General features: G+C 35.2%; 1 protein-coding gene across 5 annotated transcripts in view; it reads left to right on the top strand.

The window, feature by feature from the left end:
• VTA1 (vesicle trafficking 1) overlaps window positions 1-15,734 on the top strand; it is a 39,988-nt gene extending 24,254 nt beyond the window's left edge. For all 5 annotated transcript variants that reach the window (XM_040597718.1, XM_040597719.1, XM_040597720.1 and 2 more), the window contains 3 exons: window positions 5,417-5,590; window positions 7,429-7,509; window positions 14,596-15,734. In XM_040597718.1, the coding sequence (XP_040453652.1) occupies window positions 5,417-5,590; window positions 7,429-7,509; window positions 14,596-14,741 (401 nt within the window). In that variant the 3' untranslated portion in view covers window positions 14,742-15,734. The remainder of the gene's footprint in view (window positions 1-5,416; window positions 5,591-7,428; window positions 7,510-14,595) is intronic.
• The last annotated feature ends 3,339 nt before the right edge of the window (window positions 15,735-19,073 follow it).

Raw genomic sequence — 19,073 nt, 5'->3', positions numbered from 1 at the left:
TCTATGTATATTCACATACCTGATGAAACAACTAAGAACATTAAATTATTTGGAATGTGGCTCTCCACAGTGTAATCTCTTATCATTTATATGTTGTGGTCACCACTACATGTTAAAAGAATTTAAAAATTACAAAATACATAATCACAGTTTTTTTGAGGAGAATGCGTACCAAACATCTGTTCCTGCTTATTGTTAGCCTTTATTTTGTTAAACATAAAGTGTCTCAAAGCCTGGCTGCCAATTATAATTTCTTTGCAATTTCCTGGGTAAAATACTGTTTGGGTAGTAATACTGCAGAAACACTGCAAGTTCAAATATTTGTGAAAAAATAATTGGTATGATACAGTTTGATTTCCAAGCTACTGGTTTATTCTTGTTACTATGTTTTCCTTACCTAAAGATCCCCTGCGGACTTCAAAAACTGGAATGGCTGTCTTACCCACTGAAATATGCTCCAGTCTAGGCATAGCTATACTTGAAGTGAAGCATTAGCAAACTAATTTCTTCTTTAACCTACGGTCTTTTTCAGTGCAGTTTTCTTAACTGCCAGTGCAGCTGTAGAGAAACTTATGTTGCAACTCAAGCTGCAAACACTGCCACATTTTTGTAAGTCAAAATATACCAGTTTGATAATCTAATGGAGAAGACAACATGGGAAAACCCCCTTTTGTTATAGTGAATGTCATGAATAGCTCAATTAAATATTTCTAGCTTTAAATGAGTGCTCTTTAGTGGTCTGGCTCAAGGTGTGGTAATGTTTTCAAAACTCACCTGATTATGTGAAATGAATTATGAGTTCTGGACAATTGCAATAATGGAATTTCTAAGCAAAGATTAGAGCTTTTGCTAAAAATCTGTGTATGCAGCTTGTGTAGAAACAATAATTGTTCCTCAGCAGCAACAAATAGGCTTGCTCTTCATTTTATTAATGTGGAGGCAAAGGTAACTGACTTGCTCAAGGCTGCAAAAGAAACTGTTGTAGGAGGGAATGTGGAATTCAGATCTTACTCAAATCCTTACTATTCATTGTAGGTCATTACAAGCAGTAATGTGAATTGGCGAAGATTGTTGCTCTCATTACCAAGTTATGTCTACATGCAACTTAAAGGGTAGCAAATGCTGAATGAGCCAACATTTTAACATCCTTAATGAGAGGGACCCTGCAATATCTATAATTTGGCAATATCTTTTTATTTCTTGAATTCTATTTCATGTAGTAAAAGAATTTCTCACAGTTTTATTTTCTGAGCAATTAAATGAAAAATACTTTTAGACATTTATTTTTGAAGTTAGCTGCATAGTGTAGGTGTCCATAGTGCTTTACATAACCAAGACAAAAATTCTATGCAAATTAATTTTTTGTTAGAAGAATCAGTAAAAAAAGTGTCAATTCTTGCTTTGTGCATCATAAGAAGAAAAGCAGCATTATTTGAGTGTACGGCTGAACCTTCCCCATTCCTTTCTGCTTGCTCATTTTCTTCCTTCCCTTGCAAGTGGAAAAAGTCTGTTTAAACAGAGTGAAACTAGGTCTCTGTAGCTTGACAAATTACCATTTTTTTCCAAAGTGGTATTTTCTTTGTGATTCCTGAAAACCATACTGTAACTCTTGGAGATGTTTTTACAGTAACATAGGCATGCTTTATGCAGTTCTGCTGTTGGATTTATGGATGCTTTTGTCAGGATGCCACCATGGAAACCTTAAAATGACATGATTTATTGGAATGCAAGTCCTAGAGTACACATAAAGGTCACTTAGCAGTAGCCCTAGGTCATCCAAGATTTTACACTAATGTGGAAAAAATTAAAAATCTGGTTTCAAATATGAAAAAGTTCTTAAATGTCCATGGTATAGCCATAGTAAAATACATTAAATGTCACCACTTTCATTGCAATATATACTATTGTGTTCTACATTTGTATTGCAGAATTTCAGGAAACCTTTATAGTCCCAACTAGCAGAAAGAACAGTGAAGGAAAAAGTTGGTGGATTTTTGAGTCCATTTCTCAGTGTAGTGGAAAAAAATAAATAGCAATAGGGAAAAAATAGCAAGTGGAAAAAAATAAATAGCAAAAAAAAAAAAAACCAGGAAAAAAATTTAAAAAGCAGTGTTACAATAGAACCTTACATTGTGTATCTTTTAGCAACATCTCAAGCTAAAGAGAAACAGTCCAGCAGAATGAGAAAAAGAAAATATTTTTAAATTAAAATTAATAAATTACCTTTTTACTTCTCTGAACTCCTGTGCCCTGTTTAATTCTCTGGGGTCCTTAAAAATAGAAGTCCAGATAATTGAAGGAGTCTGGACTCCTTAAAATAAAAATTTTGCTAGTTTTAACTGTAGTGCTCTGAACCGCTTAAGTTTTATAATCAGTGCTATACATCTAAACTAGACAAGGGAATGCCATGAAGCCTTGAGACTCCTCTATTTGTATGAAAATACCTTTGGACAGTTGGTTATGGGGCCAAGGGTATCAGCCTTACTCCACAAAGTCTTGCCTTTGGTAAATAATAATTAAAAAAACCAAACAAGCCGATATTCTGGGCATACTGTATCTCTGAGGAAAATCTAAAGAGCACATGGATTCATTATGCTGGGATCCAAGCACAAAGGCTAATGACGTTCAAAGACAAACTCATCTGGAGCTGAAACAGTGTGAAACAATTGTGACACTTTTACAGCCTGATATTTCAGCATCCTTAAGCAAATTGCAAGGAACTTCAAATTTTAAATTATTGCAGCTTTATTTTTTTAGATTAATTCCCTACTTTTTATAGCATTCTTTACCTGGAAAAAGAGTTGTTTTTCAATAATGTTACGGATGTTCTAACCACAGAACTTAAACTCTGTTTGTTGACTTAAATGTTCTTTTCCAGCAGCCTGAAATCTTTTCATTTAATGCTACTGTTAAAACTCTTCACACATACTGCAAGCACATATCTCAAAATTGTTCTAATACTTTAATCTTTGATAAAGAATATTTTAAATATTTGCTTTGTAGAAAGAATAGTTACCATGCTTTGATGGCATTTGGGCACTTTAAACACCTAAGAAGAGTTAATTTAAACAAAGCTACTTTTATATTTAATACAGTTCAGTGTTTGCCAATTGCATAATGAGCAAATCAAACAGTTGAGCTTGATCTTTTGTTACATATGCCTGATATAAAAGTATATCACCCTTTTACGAATTTACCTCTTACAGGCACTGTTATTAAGGGTGGTCAGCACTTTTTTTTGCTTGGTTTTTTTTGTTTATAACATTGCCAGACTTTAACCATTTGAGTTCATATCTTCCACGGCCAGTGTTGCCTACAGCATTGCACTTTTACAGAGTGACTATCAGAGACCATGAACTATGCAGTGAGGATGCTTAAAGCTGAAACTGGGAATGTCTTGGAGAGAAGATTGGGAGGTAGTGCAAGCCAGACGCAAGCATGGGGCAAGGGGTTGCAGATACATGATGTGAAGTTCTGGTGCAAAGAGGAATCAGAGTAGGACTGAAGAGCCAGATAAGGACAACAGGAAGCAGCAAGCGTCAGAATAAAGGAATAAATGCATTAACAGTTTAAGCCGGAGCAAAAACTTAGGAGAGGTATTTTCTCTTAGTTGAGGTGCTAAGTACAATGAAAGAACGTTTTCTCCCACTCCTCATTCTCAAAAGTGGCTTAATAATTTTTCAACAGCTTTCCCAAAATACTAGCTTCAGGCAGACACCCTGGAAAATCCAACTTTGTGGCTACCTTTTTTTTTTTGCCAATTTTTAGACACTGAATTTTACTTCCATGCATTATATTGCAGTATTAGTTACTAGGAAGAAATACAGCAAAGGAAAAATTGGCACCTTAAGATATCCTTTGCCTTCCAGAGATCTGCCAGATGTTTGTTTGCATGTATCCAAAATAGCTTCATAAAGCCACAGCACTGGTTGCAGCAAGTGAAAGTAATTTACACAAGAGTAATATATAAAAATGTTACCATGCTCTGTGTTTTTATATTAAATTTTGCTAGCAGTGCTTGATGTGCCTGGCAGAACTTTACTTCTAGGGTTTTGCTTTTTAGTCCTTTTAAATAAAGATTTTTGGTATTAGATTGGATTTGGGGGATATTTTTTTTTTTTAGTACTCGGATGTTCTGAATGAAAGTAAACCACTACAACTTTGCAATATAAGACAAAAATACATTCTTTAACTATGTATTTATTAAAGTCCAGTACAAATGTCCAAATTACAATACTCTTAGTTCTACTCTGCATTATAGCCTTTTATTGTAGTAAATACTATTATGAATTGGAAAGTATTTGGCCCTTTTGAGTAAAGGTAGTACCTGAACTTATTCTGGGAGGAAGAGTGAATTAACATAGGAAAAAAATCTGATACTTCCAATAGTAGACTGTTTAATTATTAAGCAGTAGAGGTGCTTGCATAACACATAATCTTCTATAGTTGAAGATCAGTGTGGATTTCATAAAGAATGCATCTTTTGCCAGCTCTAAACACATAAAAGTTTTGTGCTCCCATATTCATTTTACTCCATTTCAAACTGGCTGTTAACAAAGCCATTCCCAAGACTGCTCGTTCCATCTGTCATTATTGATTCAGATGAACACGTCAACTGTAAAGTAGCTTTTTTAAAATTGAACTGAATTCAAATTAAGGAGCAGAAATCATCTCATATTCTAAATTAACTGGCTCATTAATATAATAAAATCAGACTATTAGCCTTCAAAGCAACATTAAATAAATTAGACCAGAACCTTAAGAACATGACTAGACTGAAAAATAATATATATATTCTTTGTATATGTTATAGGATATATTAAACCTCATTATTCTTACAATGCATTATGTACTCTAACTGATCTAGATACTGTTATGACTCAGCTAAGCTGCATTTCATTTTCCTGCTTGGTATTACTTTCCCAAAATTCCCATTTTTTATTTTTTTGTGGTTTGCTTAATTGATGTGGGGTGGAAGGATTAGCTCTGTCTGTCTTTGTAAAAAATGTTTGTAAGGCAAATACAGTTTTCCATATTCCGGTTCATGCTTGTATTAAAATATAGATAGTGCATATTTGTAGTATCTTGTTCAACTACTGTGGATGCAGTACATGGAGGTATAAGGGTTTGTACTAATGAGATAGAATGCTTATATTCAGACCAATAATGAGATAATTTAAGCAGAAGAGATCTTTGAAAGTATGTCAGTTTCTAGGTCTTTATCCTATGCTATGTTGCTTTTTTACTTTTACAAATTAACTGTAGGTGGTTTGAGTTGATAAATGTTTTGTCTCACGCTGTGGTGGCAATTTTTCTACTAACAAAAATTTGAAAGGAAGTTTTAAAATGGAGCCTAAGCTTTCGAGTGTTTGTACAGAAGAATTACAGTAATTCCAGTTTTGTGTTGTCTTAACAGATGTTGAAAGGGAAGAAGCAGGGTCATCTTCTCTCCATAGCGGAACAACTCAACCAGCAGCAGCATCTACATATGAAGCTAACAACATACCAACTAGTAATTACACCGGCATACATATACCACCTGGTGCCCATGCACCAGCTAACACTCCAGCTGAAGTACCTCATAACACAGGTAAGGACAAATCACACCCCAAGACTTTCATGCCTTTATTGAGAAGTAAGTTCTAGCCCTCTTTCCATTACATATAAAGTAAAATAATACCAGTATTCTGTGGCAGAAACAACTTAATAAATTAGCATCATAAAAATGCCACTGAAAATATTTTTTTATGGTTTTTAAAACACACACTTCATATTTTGGAGCACTTTGCCAGAAGAGATATATGGAGTGAAAGAGTGAGTGTTCCTGCAGACAGAATGGGTTTTTTCTTCTTTAGAATCATGTATTGCCACGTCTATACTGTAAAGAACTATGAATCTTTCACTTGATAGATGAAATTATATTACTTTATTTCATATTTAGTTTTCCTTGTGCAGATATACTGCTGTTCTTTATGTGGGAACGTGATGTTGAAACTGTTACAACGACGCTATAAAAATCATTCCTGATGTACCATTCATACTTTTCTTCTGTTTTGTTTATGCTCTTTCTCCCATGCAAGTACTTTAGTGTGATTGACCTCAGACAATAATATTAATGAAAAATTTGTCCCTGCTGCTAAACGTACTGGCTCCAACATCCTCCCCCTTATTCTGTATCATTTTTGGACCATAAATGAAATTTTAAAAATGCAAAGTTCTTCCCAGTTGCTGTGTTTAAGAAAAGCAAACCAATAAAAGGTTTTATTAGCTGATTTGTGAATACAACCTTTTAACCTCATGTTATCTTTTTATAATTATGTTTAATAAGACTAAAAAATTGAAAGCTCTTGATTTCAATTATGCCGATGATTTGATTGTTTGGATTCATTTTTATATTATGGAACGTATGAGGTATTTTTGTCACACAGCCCCTCTGTCTTGATACTTTCACATTTTAAAAATGCTTCACCCCATGAGAAGTTCAGGATGCTTTTTTTTTTTTAGCTTTATCAAAGGGAAATCCTTCAGATAGGTGCGGTTTTTTAGGTCTGGGAGGGAGCGAATGTTGTTTTTTACATTCAGCCTAGGTAAATGTTTAGCTCATTGCTTTTACCAGATCTGAAAATTATGGAGTATGTACCTTGTTGCAATACATAAATTATTTACATTACATAGTTTTAACCCCATTAGTAATTCCATGAATTAATAGATAATTTAGAAAAGTGATTATACTGTCTTCCTACATAGCAGATGGTTTACAAGTAACTTTACGTTAGTCTGTTATGTTATGGACATACTGCAAAAATATTGTTTCAGATCAGTGCAAATGAGTGTCTAAAATGGGAACACAGATATAAGAATGCCTCACAGCATAAGGTGCTGTTTCTTCTTCTAGCATCACCATTTCCTTTATAAATCTGGCTAGCTTTTTTATTCTCACCAGTTGTTTTTGAAGGAATTAGGAAGAAGATAGTTTGCAAGTGTGAGATGGCAGACACGGAGCTTTAAAAATACAATAATGGAGACTCTTTCTGATATTTAAAGGCAGAATTTAAACTTCAAATGTAAAAGTTTACTCCTACTCCTCTTTAGCAGGTTTTCCTCAATGCTTTAGGGTAGCCAGTGTCTTTTGGACTAGTATTTCTCTTATTTTTTTTAATGCTTGAAATAAAATTTCTGTGAAATACTGCACTGATAAAATGAATGTCAGCCTGTAAATTCTTCTGTAATATTTTATGATGTTTGTAGCCTGAAGTGAGGGTTTTTAAATTATTTCTTACAAACTTTCAGAAATGGGAAGCTATCAGCAGCTTAATTTAAAAATCATTCAGTCATTAGATTTACCTGTTCTGTTTTCTTATTTTCTGCTTACTTTTAAAGTCTATAAAGAAAAATAACCCGAGGCCAATTTTTTGCATTGATTTGCAGGAGTGACAAGTAACACCATTCAGCCTGCTCCTCAGAATATTCCTCTGGTTGATCCTTCCCTTTACAGTGCTCAGTCTGCAGGTAAGACAGTGGGATTTGTCTTGTCTGTACGTGGACGTGCTCTGTTCTGTATGTCTCCTCTGCGCTGAAGGAAGAAGTCTGAGAAACAATGTCATTATTATCTGAATGCTAATAATTCAGAAACTTTAAAAAGAATGGACATCATCTGAACATTGTGTTGCTGGGAGTTTAATAGTTTCTGAAAGCTTTGCTACAGTGTACAATTAGTGTTGTCTGACTTTTTCGAACCAATGAGTTAGCATTGTGTTAGGCTTTTTACTATTTACGCTGTTGCTTCTCAAGTGACGTTCTGATATACTTAGCAAAGCCTGCATTCCTGATGGCCTTGCTACGTTATGTTTTTGGTAATTAACACACATTCCTTTTACTTAAAATTTCTTCTACAGGGTAAGTGCAGAAGTTATTTATTCACTTCGTTAAAGAATCACAACATTTGTGGTGGTGTTTTGTTGCAGCATAATTGTTATGTGTGCTTATTGATTATAAGTAGTACCTGTATTAAATGAAATAATTTATAAGATACTGCTAATGATGTCATTTTGATGTACCATTTAATCAAGCCTTTTGTCTTTTAAAATGCCATGTGTCTTGGATGTTAAAATCACTGATAACCTATATTACATGTATTGAAGTGCACACATAAATGCTAACTTTAGGGAGACCGTGGACTGGGAAAGAGCACTGACTGACAGAAAAGCTGGAATCATCCTAGATTCTAATTTGAATGCTGGTATACATTTGGACAAATTATTAAATGTTCTCTAGGAATTTTTCTGTCCATGGGATAGAGATAATAAAGATAAGTTATACCTGTTTGTAATAATCAGATTTTTTGTTGGCAACGTAACATGGATGTTGAGTATGAAATCCGTTCACATTCTGCCCTGGAGTTTATCCTCACCAAGGGAAGGCTGATAGTATATGGAATTGATGTATTAAGTTCCAGTACTAAGTACAGTCGAAAGCTGCCTGTTATGACTACCAAGTTCAGATAGGTATATTCTTGTATATTGTAACTTACAAATATTTATTTATATAGTTTATTACATTGTTGGAGACAGTGTCTATATTAAAATGCCAGCTTTACTGAAAAAACGTTTTTGATTGGAATGCTACAACAGGAATTCAGTGTTTAACTTTTAGTCTGGTGTTTCAGGATTGCTTAAGGATGTGTCAATCTTAATTTATAGGAAGCTATTTTTTTAGAAGATGTCCTAAAAAGATAAAAATAATGAAATTTACATTTGATAGACACATATTAACCTTTAGTATTCTTTTGAAAAACAATGGGGTGTGCCTTTTGTTCATCTGGCATATTACTGTAACATCTCGTGACAGTTAACTCATTTTATTGAAAACAATACCTCAAACCTGTAGCTGGACCATTTGAATTTGGTGACAGTTTTTGAGTTTTGGGGACTGTTGTGGGTGTTTCAGTAGCTCCTTAACAGCTGAAGGCTTTACTTAAGCTTTACCGTAGTAACTGCTAGTTGGAAAGCAAATCTTGTTCTGTTTGGCAGCAAAGCTTTTATAATTAACCAGCTTATCATGATCCTCTAGACAGTCATTCTACTAGGTTTTTGGATAACTACTCCGGAAATTCTAGCCATCATTGTTTTTTGGTTTGAATGTTTAATTCTAGATGTCAAAAATGTCGTAATTTTGATTGAAACTTTAATTCTTCATTAAGCATTAGAAGTTTCATTATTCAGTATCTGGATATCGGTGCATTGCTCCCTCTAGCCACTTACCTGTGATAACCTGATTTAATAAATTTAAAGGAATTGAGTGGATTAACATACCCTGTGTTTGGGAGAATTCATAATAACTACTGTTGTGTAATTTAAGAGATTAAGACCCTTGCTAAGCACAATGATGAATCTTTTAACTTGATTTAACCTGAGTATTTGCATGCCTGTCTTCCTCCTCTGCAAATACATTGTGTCGCTGTAAGTTTTGGTCATGTAACAGCCTGACATGTTAGATTCTTATGAGGGAGTTCTACAAAAGTGCACCTGAAGAAGCTTGTACAGATCCTTGGTTTTGAAAGCTTAGAAGATATGCTGTCAGTCGTGCAGCAGTTTGAGAGGCCATAAGGGATATGTCAGTCACAGTATGTTTGCATGCATAGAATTAAGAAGCTTGAGAGCAGTGGAATGTGTTTGTCCTTGCCTGTCACTGTCCTGTCATACGTGCCTGGTCATTACCCAAAGACTCCTCCCTTCAGCTGTACATGTAATGACAGATACTCTTCTCCTCATGCTGCTGAGGAGTCTTTTTTGTGCCAACAGTACTCTGTTCCACGGTAGCCTTGTTCCCTGACCTGTAAGTAGATTTAGAAATGCCTGTATCTCACAACAGATGTACTAAACTGGGACCCAGGAGCCCTCCCCAATTCCTGAGTTGCAATATATATTTGGGGCAGATCCTGGCTGCTGAGGTTAGGCTTTGATATGCACCATTCCTATGGAACTGAAGTTGCCTTTGGGTGGGGTGGAGGCCTCCAGTAGATCCATAGAGCCAGCACAGTACAAAGTACACTTGCTCCATGATTTAGACATGAGGTCTGTGTCTGTACTAATAAATTAAACATGCCTGTAAATATTTGACACTGAGAACAGCTGGCACAGAACCACTCACATCCATACTATTAAACTTTTAAACTTTCTAAACAAGGTAGTTTGTGAAGGCTGCCAGTGTTGAATGGTCTCTAGCCTGCTCTGACCACAAGTCGTGCCCAGGAATTGTTTGGGAAAGTGCTAGTTTGCATGGGCCAAAACCATACTGGAGTCTGTTCCAGCAGTTTTGACAGTGTAGACAGTCAAGTTTGAGTGCTGAGATGCATTCCCTGGCACTGCTGAATGTACTAGTATAGGCATAGCCAAACAGGATATTACACTATCACTGCAAGACTCTTTTTGGTACTAAGATCAAATGTATACTTTTAAAATAAATTATGTATTTTCTTTCTTGTAACAGGGGAGAAGCAATTTGATTAATGCTATGATGAGAGGGGAACTTTTGGTGGTGAAGTGGAATATTTTATCAAAAGAAAATTAAGTTAAAATAACAGTACTCCTTTGATTTTGGTCAGTGTTAATCCTTTAATAATTGTCCTGTCTTGTGAGAACATGTTTCAGAGTTTAAAACTGATTTTGAAAGTGTCAAAGCTTGTGCAATTAAGCATAGGTTAATGTCTGTGACAACAGAATGTAGAGCTACACAGCAACTTTGTATAATGTGTGCGTGCACTTCTCTGGTGTAGTTTGCTTTAAAAATTTATTACCTCTAGATTTTGCTAATACTAAATGCATTCATGGTCGAGCTACACAGAGCTTTTATAAAATCTTCTTACAGTACCGTATGCTCCCTTCCACAGGTGGCATAGTATAGAGAAACCATTTCTCCATTCTAGTTGTGCATATAATAATGTTTGATTTTCTACATGCAAAGTAGAAATAATAATAATATGACATTACATGTTTTCATGATCCTAAGAAGACATCTCGGAGGATTTATATTTTTAGTATCTTAAGTGCTTTAATGGTAAAAAACCATCTTGTTTCAAAAATTACTTCAGTTATCTTTGCCATCACTGTTTTTATACACCAGGTTGCATTATTACTTTTTTCTTAAATCAGCTGCCTTATATTTGGGCAAACTCATAAAAAGGAAAACCATCTGATGGATAGAAGAGGATACCGGGGAGAGAAGCAGATGTGTCATGTAAAATACACATTATTTTCATTCTGAAGCAGCTTTTTTCCCTGACATGATTTTCAGCACCTCCAACCTTTTGGTTTTCACTTTGTATTCCTCTTAAACTAAAAGAATCATATTTCTTGTTATGGATTCCATATGTCTGTCATGTTTCAGTAATAAATACAACTACTGTGCTAACAATTTCAGATTAACACAGAAGCAGGTTTGTTTCAGGATATGGTATACTTTTCCCATGTGAGTGATGTTGGGCTTTTTTAGAGCTCAGAATCACAGGATGATTGAGGTTGAAAGGGACCCCTGGAGGTCACTGGTCCAGCCCCTTTGCTCAAGCAAGGCTCCTGTAAAATAGGTTGCTCAGGTCCACATCCTTTGTGTCTTCCCCGGTCCCTGCACTCTCCCCATGGTTTAATTTGCAGCACTGAAGGAAGAAGTTTGAGAAAAAAATGGCACTGTTAATTCAAAAGACAGCTTTTGAATCTCTCCAAGGATGGAGACTCCACAACCTTTCCAGGCAACCTGTGCCAATGCTTAGTCACCCTCACAGTAAAAAGTGTTTCCTGATGTTCAGACAGGACCCTCCTGTGTTTCAGTTTGTGCCCACCACCTCTGGTCCTGTCACTGGGCACCACTGAAAAGAGCCTTGTCCTCTATGTACCCTCCCTGCAGGTATTTGTATAGCTTGATGAGATCCCCCTGACCCTTCTCTTCTCCAGGCTGAACAGTCCCAGCTTTCTCAAGCCTTCCCTCATGTAAGAGGTGCTCTAGGCCCTTCATCATCTTTGTGGCCTTTCTCTGGACTCTCTCCAGGATGTCAGCCTCTCTCTTGTACTGAGGGACCCAGACAGTACTCCCAGTGTGGCTTCACCAGTGCTGAATAAAGGGGAAGGATCACCTCCCTCCACCTGCTGGCAACACTTCTCCTAGTGCAGCCCAGGACGCCATTAGTCTTCTTTGCCACAAGGGCAGATTGTTGGTTTATGGAAAAATCGGTGTCCACTGGGACCCCCAGGTTCTTTTCAACAAAGCTGCTTTCCATTCCTCAAATCTGCTTATCCCTTGGAATATGTAAACTGAAGTCAGTTACTAACTTTTGTGGTTATGCTTTTGGTGTAAGTACAGACATCATAGTTAAGTTTTACGTTTTGAAAACTTAAGAACACAGAGCTATTTTATTTCTATCCTGCTTGTCCATTGTGAGGTGTTGACTTCAATAGGAGCTGAGGCCACTGAGCACATCAAAAGATCAACACCCTTACTGTGTAAACTTTGGTTTATAAATCTAAAATTGTTACCTTTTTTCCCTCAAGTTATGTCATAATAGCATCTGAAATAGATTTCATAATAAATAAGGCTTTATGCCAGCAAAACATTAATAGAGCTCATACTGTAAAAATAAGATTAGACTGGTGAATTTAGGCTTCCTTCCAATAAATTAGTTGAATACTGGACTGATGCCTTGGCCAGTTTTTAAAGAATGATTTTGTAGTTTCTTTTGGCATCATAACATAAAGCCACTTTGAGGGGAGCTCGGTCTTTTTTAATTTCTTAAAGATGTTCAGTAATGTGGTTGCAGATTGACCCCAGCTGCTTTTAGTCTGTGACTTTATTTAGGTTACAAAATAACCTAAGTGTGTGTCTGTGTTTATGCACTCCCTCATGCATATTTACTTACATGTCTATGTATTTTAAGAGATTTAATGTGTCTTCACCTACTCAGCAGTAAACTAATCTATATCACAGTGATAACGAGCCCACCAAGCTGTCATGTGCCTCAGTATTCAAAAGTGATTTTGTGGTTATATGTATTTATTGAAGGGAAAATAAGTATAACTTCTAGAGTATATTTAAAAATTGATAAAATTAATCTTAAGAGCACTTGCCCTTCTGTTTTTTATTTGGGTCGGGTTGTTTCGAAAACCAGCAGACCAATCCAGTTTTTAATATTCCCAGGTTTTCCGTTTTATTTGTTCAAACGCTGTTCTTAAATAATAAGATTGGGGAAAGGAAAAGCAAATATAATAGACATTTTCTGATAAGAACTGAGATTCTTTAGTAAACATTCTCACAGTATTGCTAACAACAGTTTTATTTTGAAAGAAAGGGATCCGGCTAACTGAAACTGTACCATAAAAAATGCATTTAAGTATATTAATGTCCTTGCTTAAAATTAGAAAGCTGTACTTAGAGAACTAAAGCTATGTTTAACCGTATTTTTATATAAAATCTATGGTACATTTTAAAATGCACTTTTTCTTAATCTGTGAAATCTGTTCATTGCTTATAAAATGCTGTGTGGGAAACCTATTAAGGAAATACATAATTCTTTAGTACTGCATGTATTTATCCATGTCCACATAAGTCAGTCTTTTACAAGTTGTTCTGAAGGAACGTGAGTAAAATTTTCATAATTTGTCCATAGGTTATTGGCATGGCATGGTGTTAGTCTTAAAACGCCTGGTGAATTTGTGGGTTGAAGGAGGGACAGTAACATAACTGTGCTATATTTTATGCACGCACCAGCGATGCTATTCACAGATTAAATCTTCTGCCAGTTATGGCACAAGTCCCTACTATGCTTTTTAGAAGAGTGAATGAATGTGTTTGAGCATTACAGAATTCCCAATGTTTTAACTTACGTCAAGAAAATACTCTGCTTAATAAATAACAGTTAATTGTTTTATATTATAGTATGAGAATCCTTTTGCTAGTGTTCTCCAGTATTAAAAAAAAAATGGGCACATTAAATGGGATCAATTTTGTTTTCAGTCATCTTACATAAAAATGGAAGCATAAACTTTACTTGGATAAAACAGAGATATAAAATGTGCAAAAACATGCCGGTGAGAAACACTTCCACATTTTGAAAAGTTATTCCAGTTGAGAAGGAACAGTCTTCAATTATGTATAATTCCTGAAGAAGAGAGCAAAGTAATTACACTGTAAACACAAAAAACACTGTCCTTGTTTCTTGCAGGTTGTAATGTGATTATAGCTAACTTACAGTCGTTAAAAAGCTCTCCTTTGCTGCCTTAGATGAAGAGCAGATCTTTCTCAAAGGCATTGATTTACTTTTGAAAAGCACTGGGTCATATAAATACTTGTACCTAGAAAGGTCCTCATATTTTTCAAATGCCAGCAGCAAAGTAGTTAAACATTATATGAATGGAAAGAAAAGTGAACAGAAGTAATAGCTTGTCCATTAAAGTAGTACATCATGTAGCTTGGTCTTTGTAATATTACCACAAATATTAGCCTGGTTTTAATAATATTACTGCAAATATAAGTAAAACACAGAAATCATGTGAAAGGAAGCCTCAGTCAGATTTCCTTTATAGTAACTTTGTAATACTTATGTTTTTGCAGGGGAAGTCCGTTTGACTCCAGAGGACTTTGCCAGAGCTCAAAAATATTGCAAATATGCTGGCAGTGCTTTGCAGTATGAAGATGTGAGCACTGCTGTGCAGAATCTACAGAAGGCCCTCAAGTTACTGATTACGGGCAGAGAATAAAGCCTTTTTCCAACAGATTCCTGTCTTTTGCCTAAAGAACTAACAGCTTATTACTGTACCTGTTAGAGGAGTGGAGTTACACAGAATTTCTCAGTCCCATCACCCATGACAATGAAATCACTGTTTCAGTGTCAGATTAGCAATTAATGGTACAGTAGGGATCTCTGTTTTCATCTTACAAACAGTGGAGCTAGAAACGTATGAATGCAGTGGCTTGATGTAAGCAAAATACTGAAATACTGTGAACATTGCTCAAGAGCTAAAATTTATCTTGCAATATTTAGGTTATCGGATTGGAAAAACGCTGAATCTGTAAAAAACTTGAGCATAAGAATGTTCTGTTAAAATTCTTGCTCTGGTATTATTTCAGATTATTATTTAATAAGTATAATAGCTTTAAAATGGTCACTAAGATTAGCGCTTTCCTCATGAAATGAGAGCATGTAAGAAAGCTAACATCCACAGTGGGAAGGACTTTTTCCTATACATAAATTATTTGGGTATTATCTGAGACATAGTCAAAGTTGAGTGAGACTTTGAGGACTTTTGTATTTCATTTCAAAACGTGCTGGAAATAAACATCTTCTGATACATCAGGTAGAGTCATGATGGTGTTCCAGCCCAATCCCCCACAACTGTATGGACTGCTACATGTATTCTTGATTACTAATTCTTGCTCCTTTTGTGTGAACACTTACAATTTTGTATATGTATGGGTAATTAAGAGAACATACTAATATTTGTCAGAGATGATCCTGAAACCAGAGGCAGAGATTCTAAAACAACATGAACTTTTAGGGAGATTTACTTCATAGCTGTTCCATCTTTTTCAGAGGCTGAAAAAAGGCCTGTTCGTCAGCCATTAAAGCAGTATAAGTTCATCTCTGATGTTAGTGTCATAGAGCTTTGTATTTCCAGCTAATATTCTTCCTGTCTGCTTTGTTGTGGAGAGTTTTTGGACTTGGGATTTAATTAAAATATCTTGGAAACTGATTTTTGAGTCTTTATGAGGTCTGCCCTTGCAATTATGGAGCTCTTGATTGTTAAAAATCCATCCATGCTGTATAGAAGAAAGAGTAAGTAGTCTTTTAACTGGCGTGACGTAATAATTGAGTACACCATAAAGCATGTCTGATATATGTAATAATTTTAATGACATATTATCTGACTTGTCTTTCTTTCCAAGCTGCCAGATCAAATCCACATATTCTTCAAAGCTGCACTGTTTTGCAATGACTAAAATAAGTCTGATACTGAAAGCAAAAAGATGAGGAAAAGACAATCAAACATAAGCATGCATTAAGGTTTAGCTGGTCATACCCTTTTAAGATCATAGAGTCTTTGACAGTAGGTTTGAAAAGGGTGGTATGAAACTTGTAAATGGATGCTTTAAGCATTTTAGTTGATTGAGATTTAATAGAATGTCTGATATTGTTTGTGCTGCTTTCTGATATGGGATAGCATGCTAATCTGGACAGTGATTTGGATTAGATTTTAATTGTTTTGGGAAATTTAAAATAATTAAATCTGAAACTTTTTTGACAGTAACGCTGTACAGACCTGGGCAGTAGGTCTGTGTTTTGTACAGCGCTTCATGCAAGAGAGATCCCTCACCACTATCAAACTGAATTACTGTAAATTGTTCCATGTATATTATTGTGGTTACACTGTGACTGGAAAAGCTGCTTTTCAGTTGAGAGAAGGATGCAGAGCACTGGTCCGTGTAGAAATATATATATTGCATTGCTATTAAAAATTAGAAGTTGCTTTCAGTTGGGGATCATACCACTATTTACTAATACCAGCTTCAGTACCCAGCACTTGATAGAGGAAAACCAGTTCTCCTGTTTCTATTTATAAAAGAATTTAAAGAACTTCAGGGGTTTTGTATTACATGGACAAGTAAGTGAGCTATGATATAACACTGTATTAATTTGAGGCTTTTCAATTAAAATTGATTTATTTTTATTTTTTTTTTTTGGTGATTGAATGATATGAAATGGAAGTAAATAAGAAGTTTGCAAAAGAAAACTTAAGTATTTCTTAAAGTGTGTAAGATTGTCTCTTGGCCATGATTATGTTGAACCTCTAAGAAACCAGGGAATTGTCAGGGAAAAAGCAATAAGCAATGAAAAAGCCATAAGCAGGTTTTTGAGTGATCATTTACAATGTATAACCTGCCTAGAAAGAAGTTAGAATAAGTGAGTCTGAGGGGAATGGAGATGAAATGCTAATACAAAACTTTAAGACTTTCTTAGAGAAGCTATCAGGACATTCTTTCTGAAAATAAATTAGTGTTTAGAAGTTTATTATATGAAATTCTCACGAACTGTAAAATTAAACACATCCTAATACCAACCTTCAGACCACAGTTCCTGAATTAGCATATTGAGTTTTATTTTGCATGAAATTTTGTTCTGATCACTTATTTGTTAATTTAGAAGTTTTGCAAAAGCCCATCAAACCATCTTTGAAGCCACATCTTGAAGCTGCTAATGTTTGGTGTAATAGACTGAGTATTTATCATCCAGTCTGATGCCTAAAGTATAAATTACAGCAAAACTTTTCCATTCTATTAAGTATAGCCTCAGGGACAACTTGAAATGTGGCAGATAGCCCAAAAATACAAACCAGTGTTGCAGAAAAATTCAAAAAGTGTACATATTTGAAAATGTCAGGAGAATGTATGTAGATAGCCTGTAATTGTTCCAGGCTGGAATTTGTGGCAGGCACTGGAATTTATGGCCCCATTGTTAAATATTGTGTGAGCTTTCAGTGTTGGCTGATTCACTTTACAGCCACTGAATGGTAAAATATCAGCCCATAGCTCCTCTTAAACAAATTCTCAACGCATACAAGTACAGTATTAAGTAGAGTGACAGTTTTGTTGCGTGCTACAGACAACTCTTCTTCAATATGATTGCCACCTACATCCTTGTAGGCCTTTCTCCTTTGAGTGTGAGTTCTCTCTCTTTTCAGTCTTGCTTAGGAAAAGAGAAAGAAGCATTTTCTGTCAGATATTCCATCTTCAGTTTCGCTTCTTGTGTAAGCTAGAAATCTAGTAAATCAGTTCGTTGTTTGTTACTTTAAAAGCTTTTGGTATTACTGAATGTTTCTGCAGTTCTTAATACTTTCACCTCTCTGAAGAGAAAGTTCCTTATTATGGAATCATAGAATCATTTAGGTTAGAAAAGACCTTTAAGATCTTGGAGTCCAACCATAAACCTGACAATGCCAGGCCCACTATTAAACCATGTCCCTAAGTACCACATCTACACATCTTTTAAATACCTCCAGGGATGATGACATACTTCAGGGTTCTTACAAAAGTCTTTGAAAAGTGTCTTGCAGAGCAAGTCATTGTTGAAATATTGAAATAGTTTTTAATAGTATTGAATAGTATTCAAATAGTACTGATATATTGAAACAGTGGAGATTTTTTTCAAATGTGCAGTAATTGGATTTACCAGTATTGGAGGTACTCTTTCAAAATTTTTGAGTTATTCCAGGTGGAATTTCTAATTATGTCATTTGTAATGAAGGTTCAGCTACACAGACTAAAGTATGATCACATACCAGAATGTGATTGTAACTGTAGTGTTTGATGCTACGTAATACTTATCTAAGATAAATTAACAACAGGGGAACTTACTGTCTGAAGTACAATTGGGGGAGAGGGGGGTCGCAGATACATGTGTCTGTGCATTTATGATATAATGCATGTAAATTCAATGGTGGGCTATAAGAATGCTTTCAAAAAGACATAATTAGTACTTTGTTTACAAGTATTGGGAAAATGTCAAGTACAAATATATAGATACTGCTAACAATTGTTCTTAATGCTAAACTTTGCCAAAATTTAACTTTTAATTGTGCAGTATTCCACATGAATGTTCTTTGATTTTCTCCTTTTTCATGTCAACAGTAAAGTAGGAGCCTGGTACAAAAAGAATGAGAACACAAATTTAGAGGAAGTTAGATTTACAAAAGATCAAAGGTAGTTTCTGTTACTGTAAAGTCTTTGTGGTACTGTTCTCACTGAGATTGGAAAGTGCCCTTGCTTATAAAGTTTAATTTTTGCTTTCTTTTAAAATGTCTTGTGTTGTGCAGCTTACAAAATTAGAGCCTGAGCCTGGATATTTGGATTAGGAAAACCTGAAAGTTTGATGCTGTTTCTGAACCACCAGTGCACCCTGATACTGACAGCAACTGTCCTTCACAGTCACCTGAGAGTACCTATTTTTCAGTGTTGGAATTTTAACCAAGTTTGTTGGGAAAAGGAACAATGCTTTTTTTCTTATTGCGTAGCCACCTTTCAGTGCACAGCTGTAG

The sequence above is a fragment of the Falco naumanni genome, chromosome 6, assembly GCF_017639655.2.
Source record: "Falco naumanni isolate bFalNau1 chromosome 6, bFalNau1.pat, whole genome shotgun sequence".
NCBI classification, from domain to species: domain Eukaryota; kingdom Metazoa; phylum Chordata; class Aves; order Falconiformes; family Falconidae; genus Falco; species Falco naumanni.
This window is presented reverse-complemented; position numbering and strand designations above follow the sequence as displayed.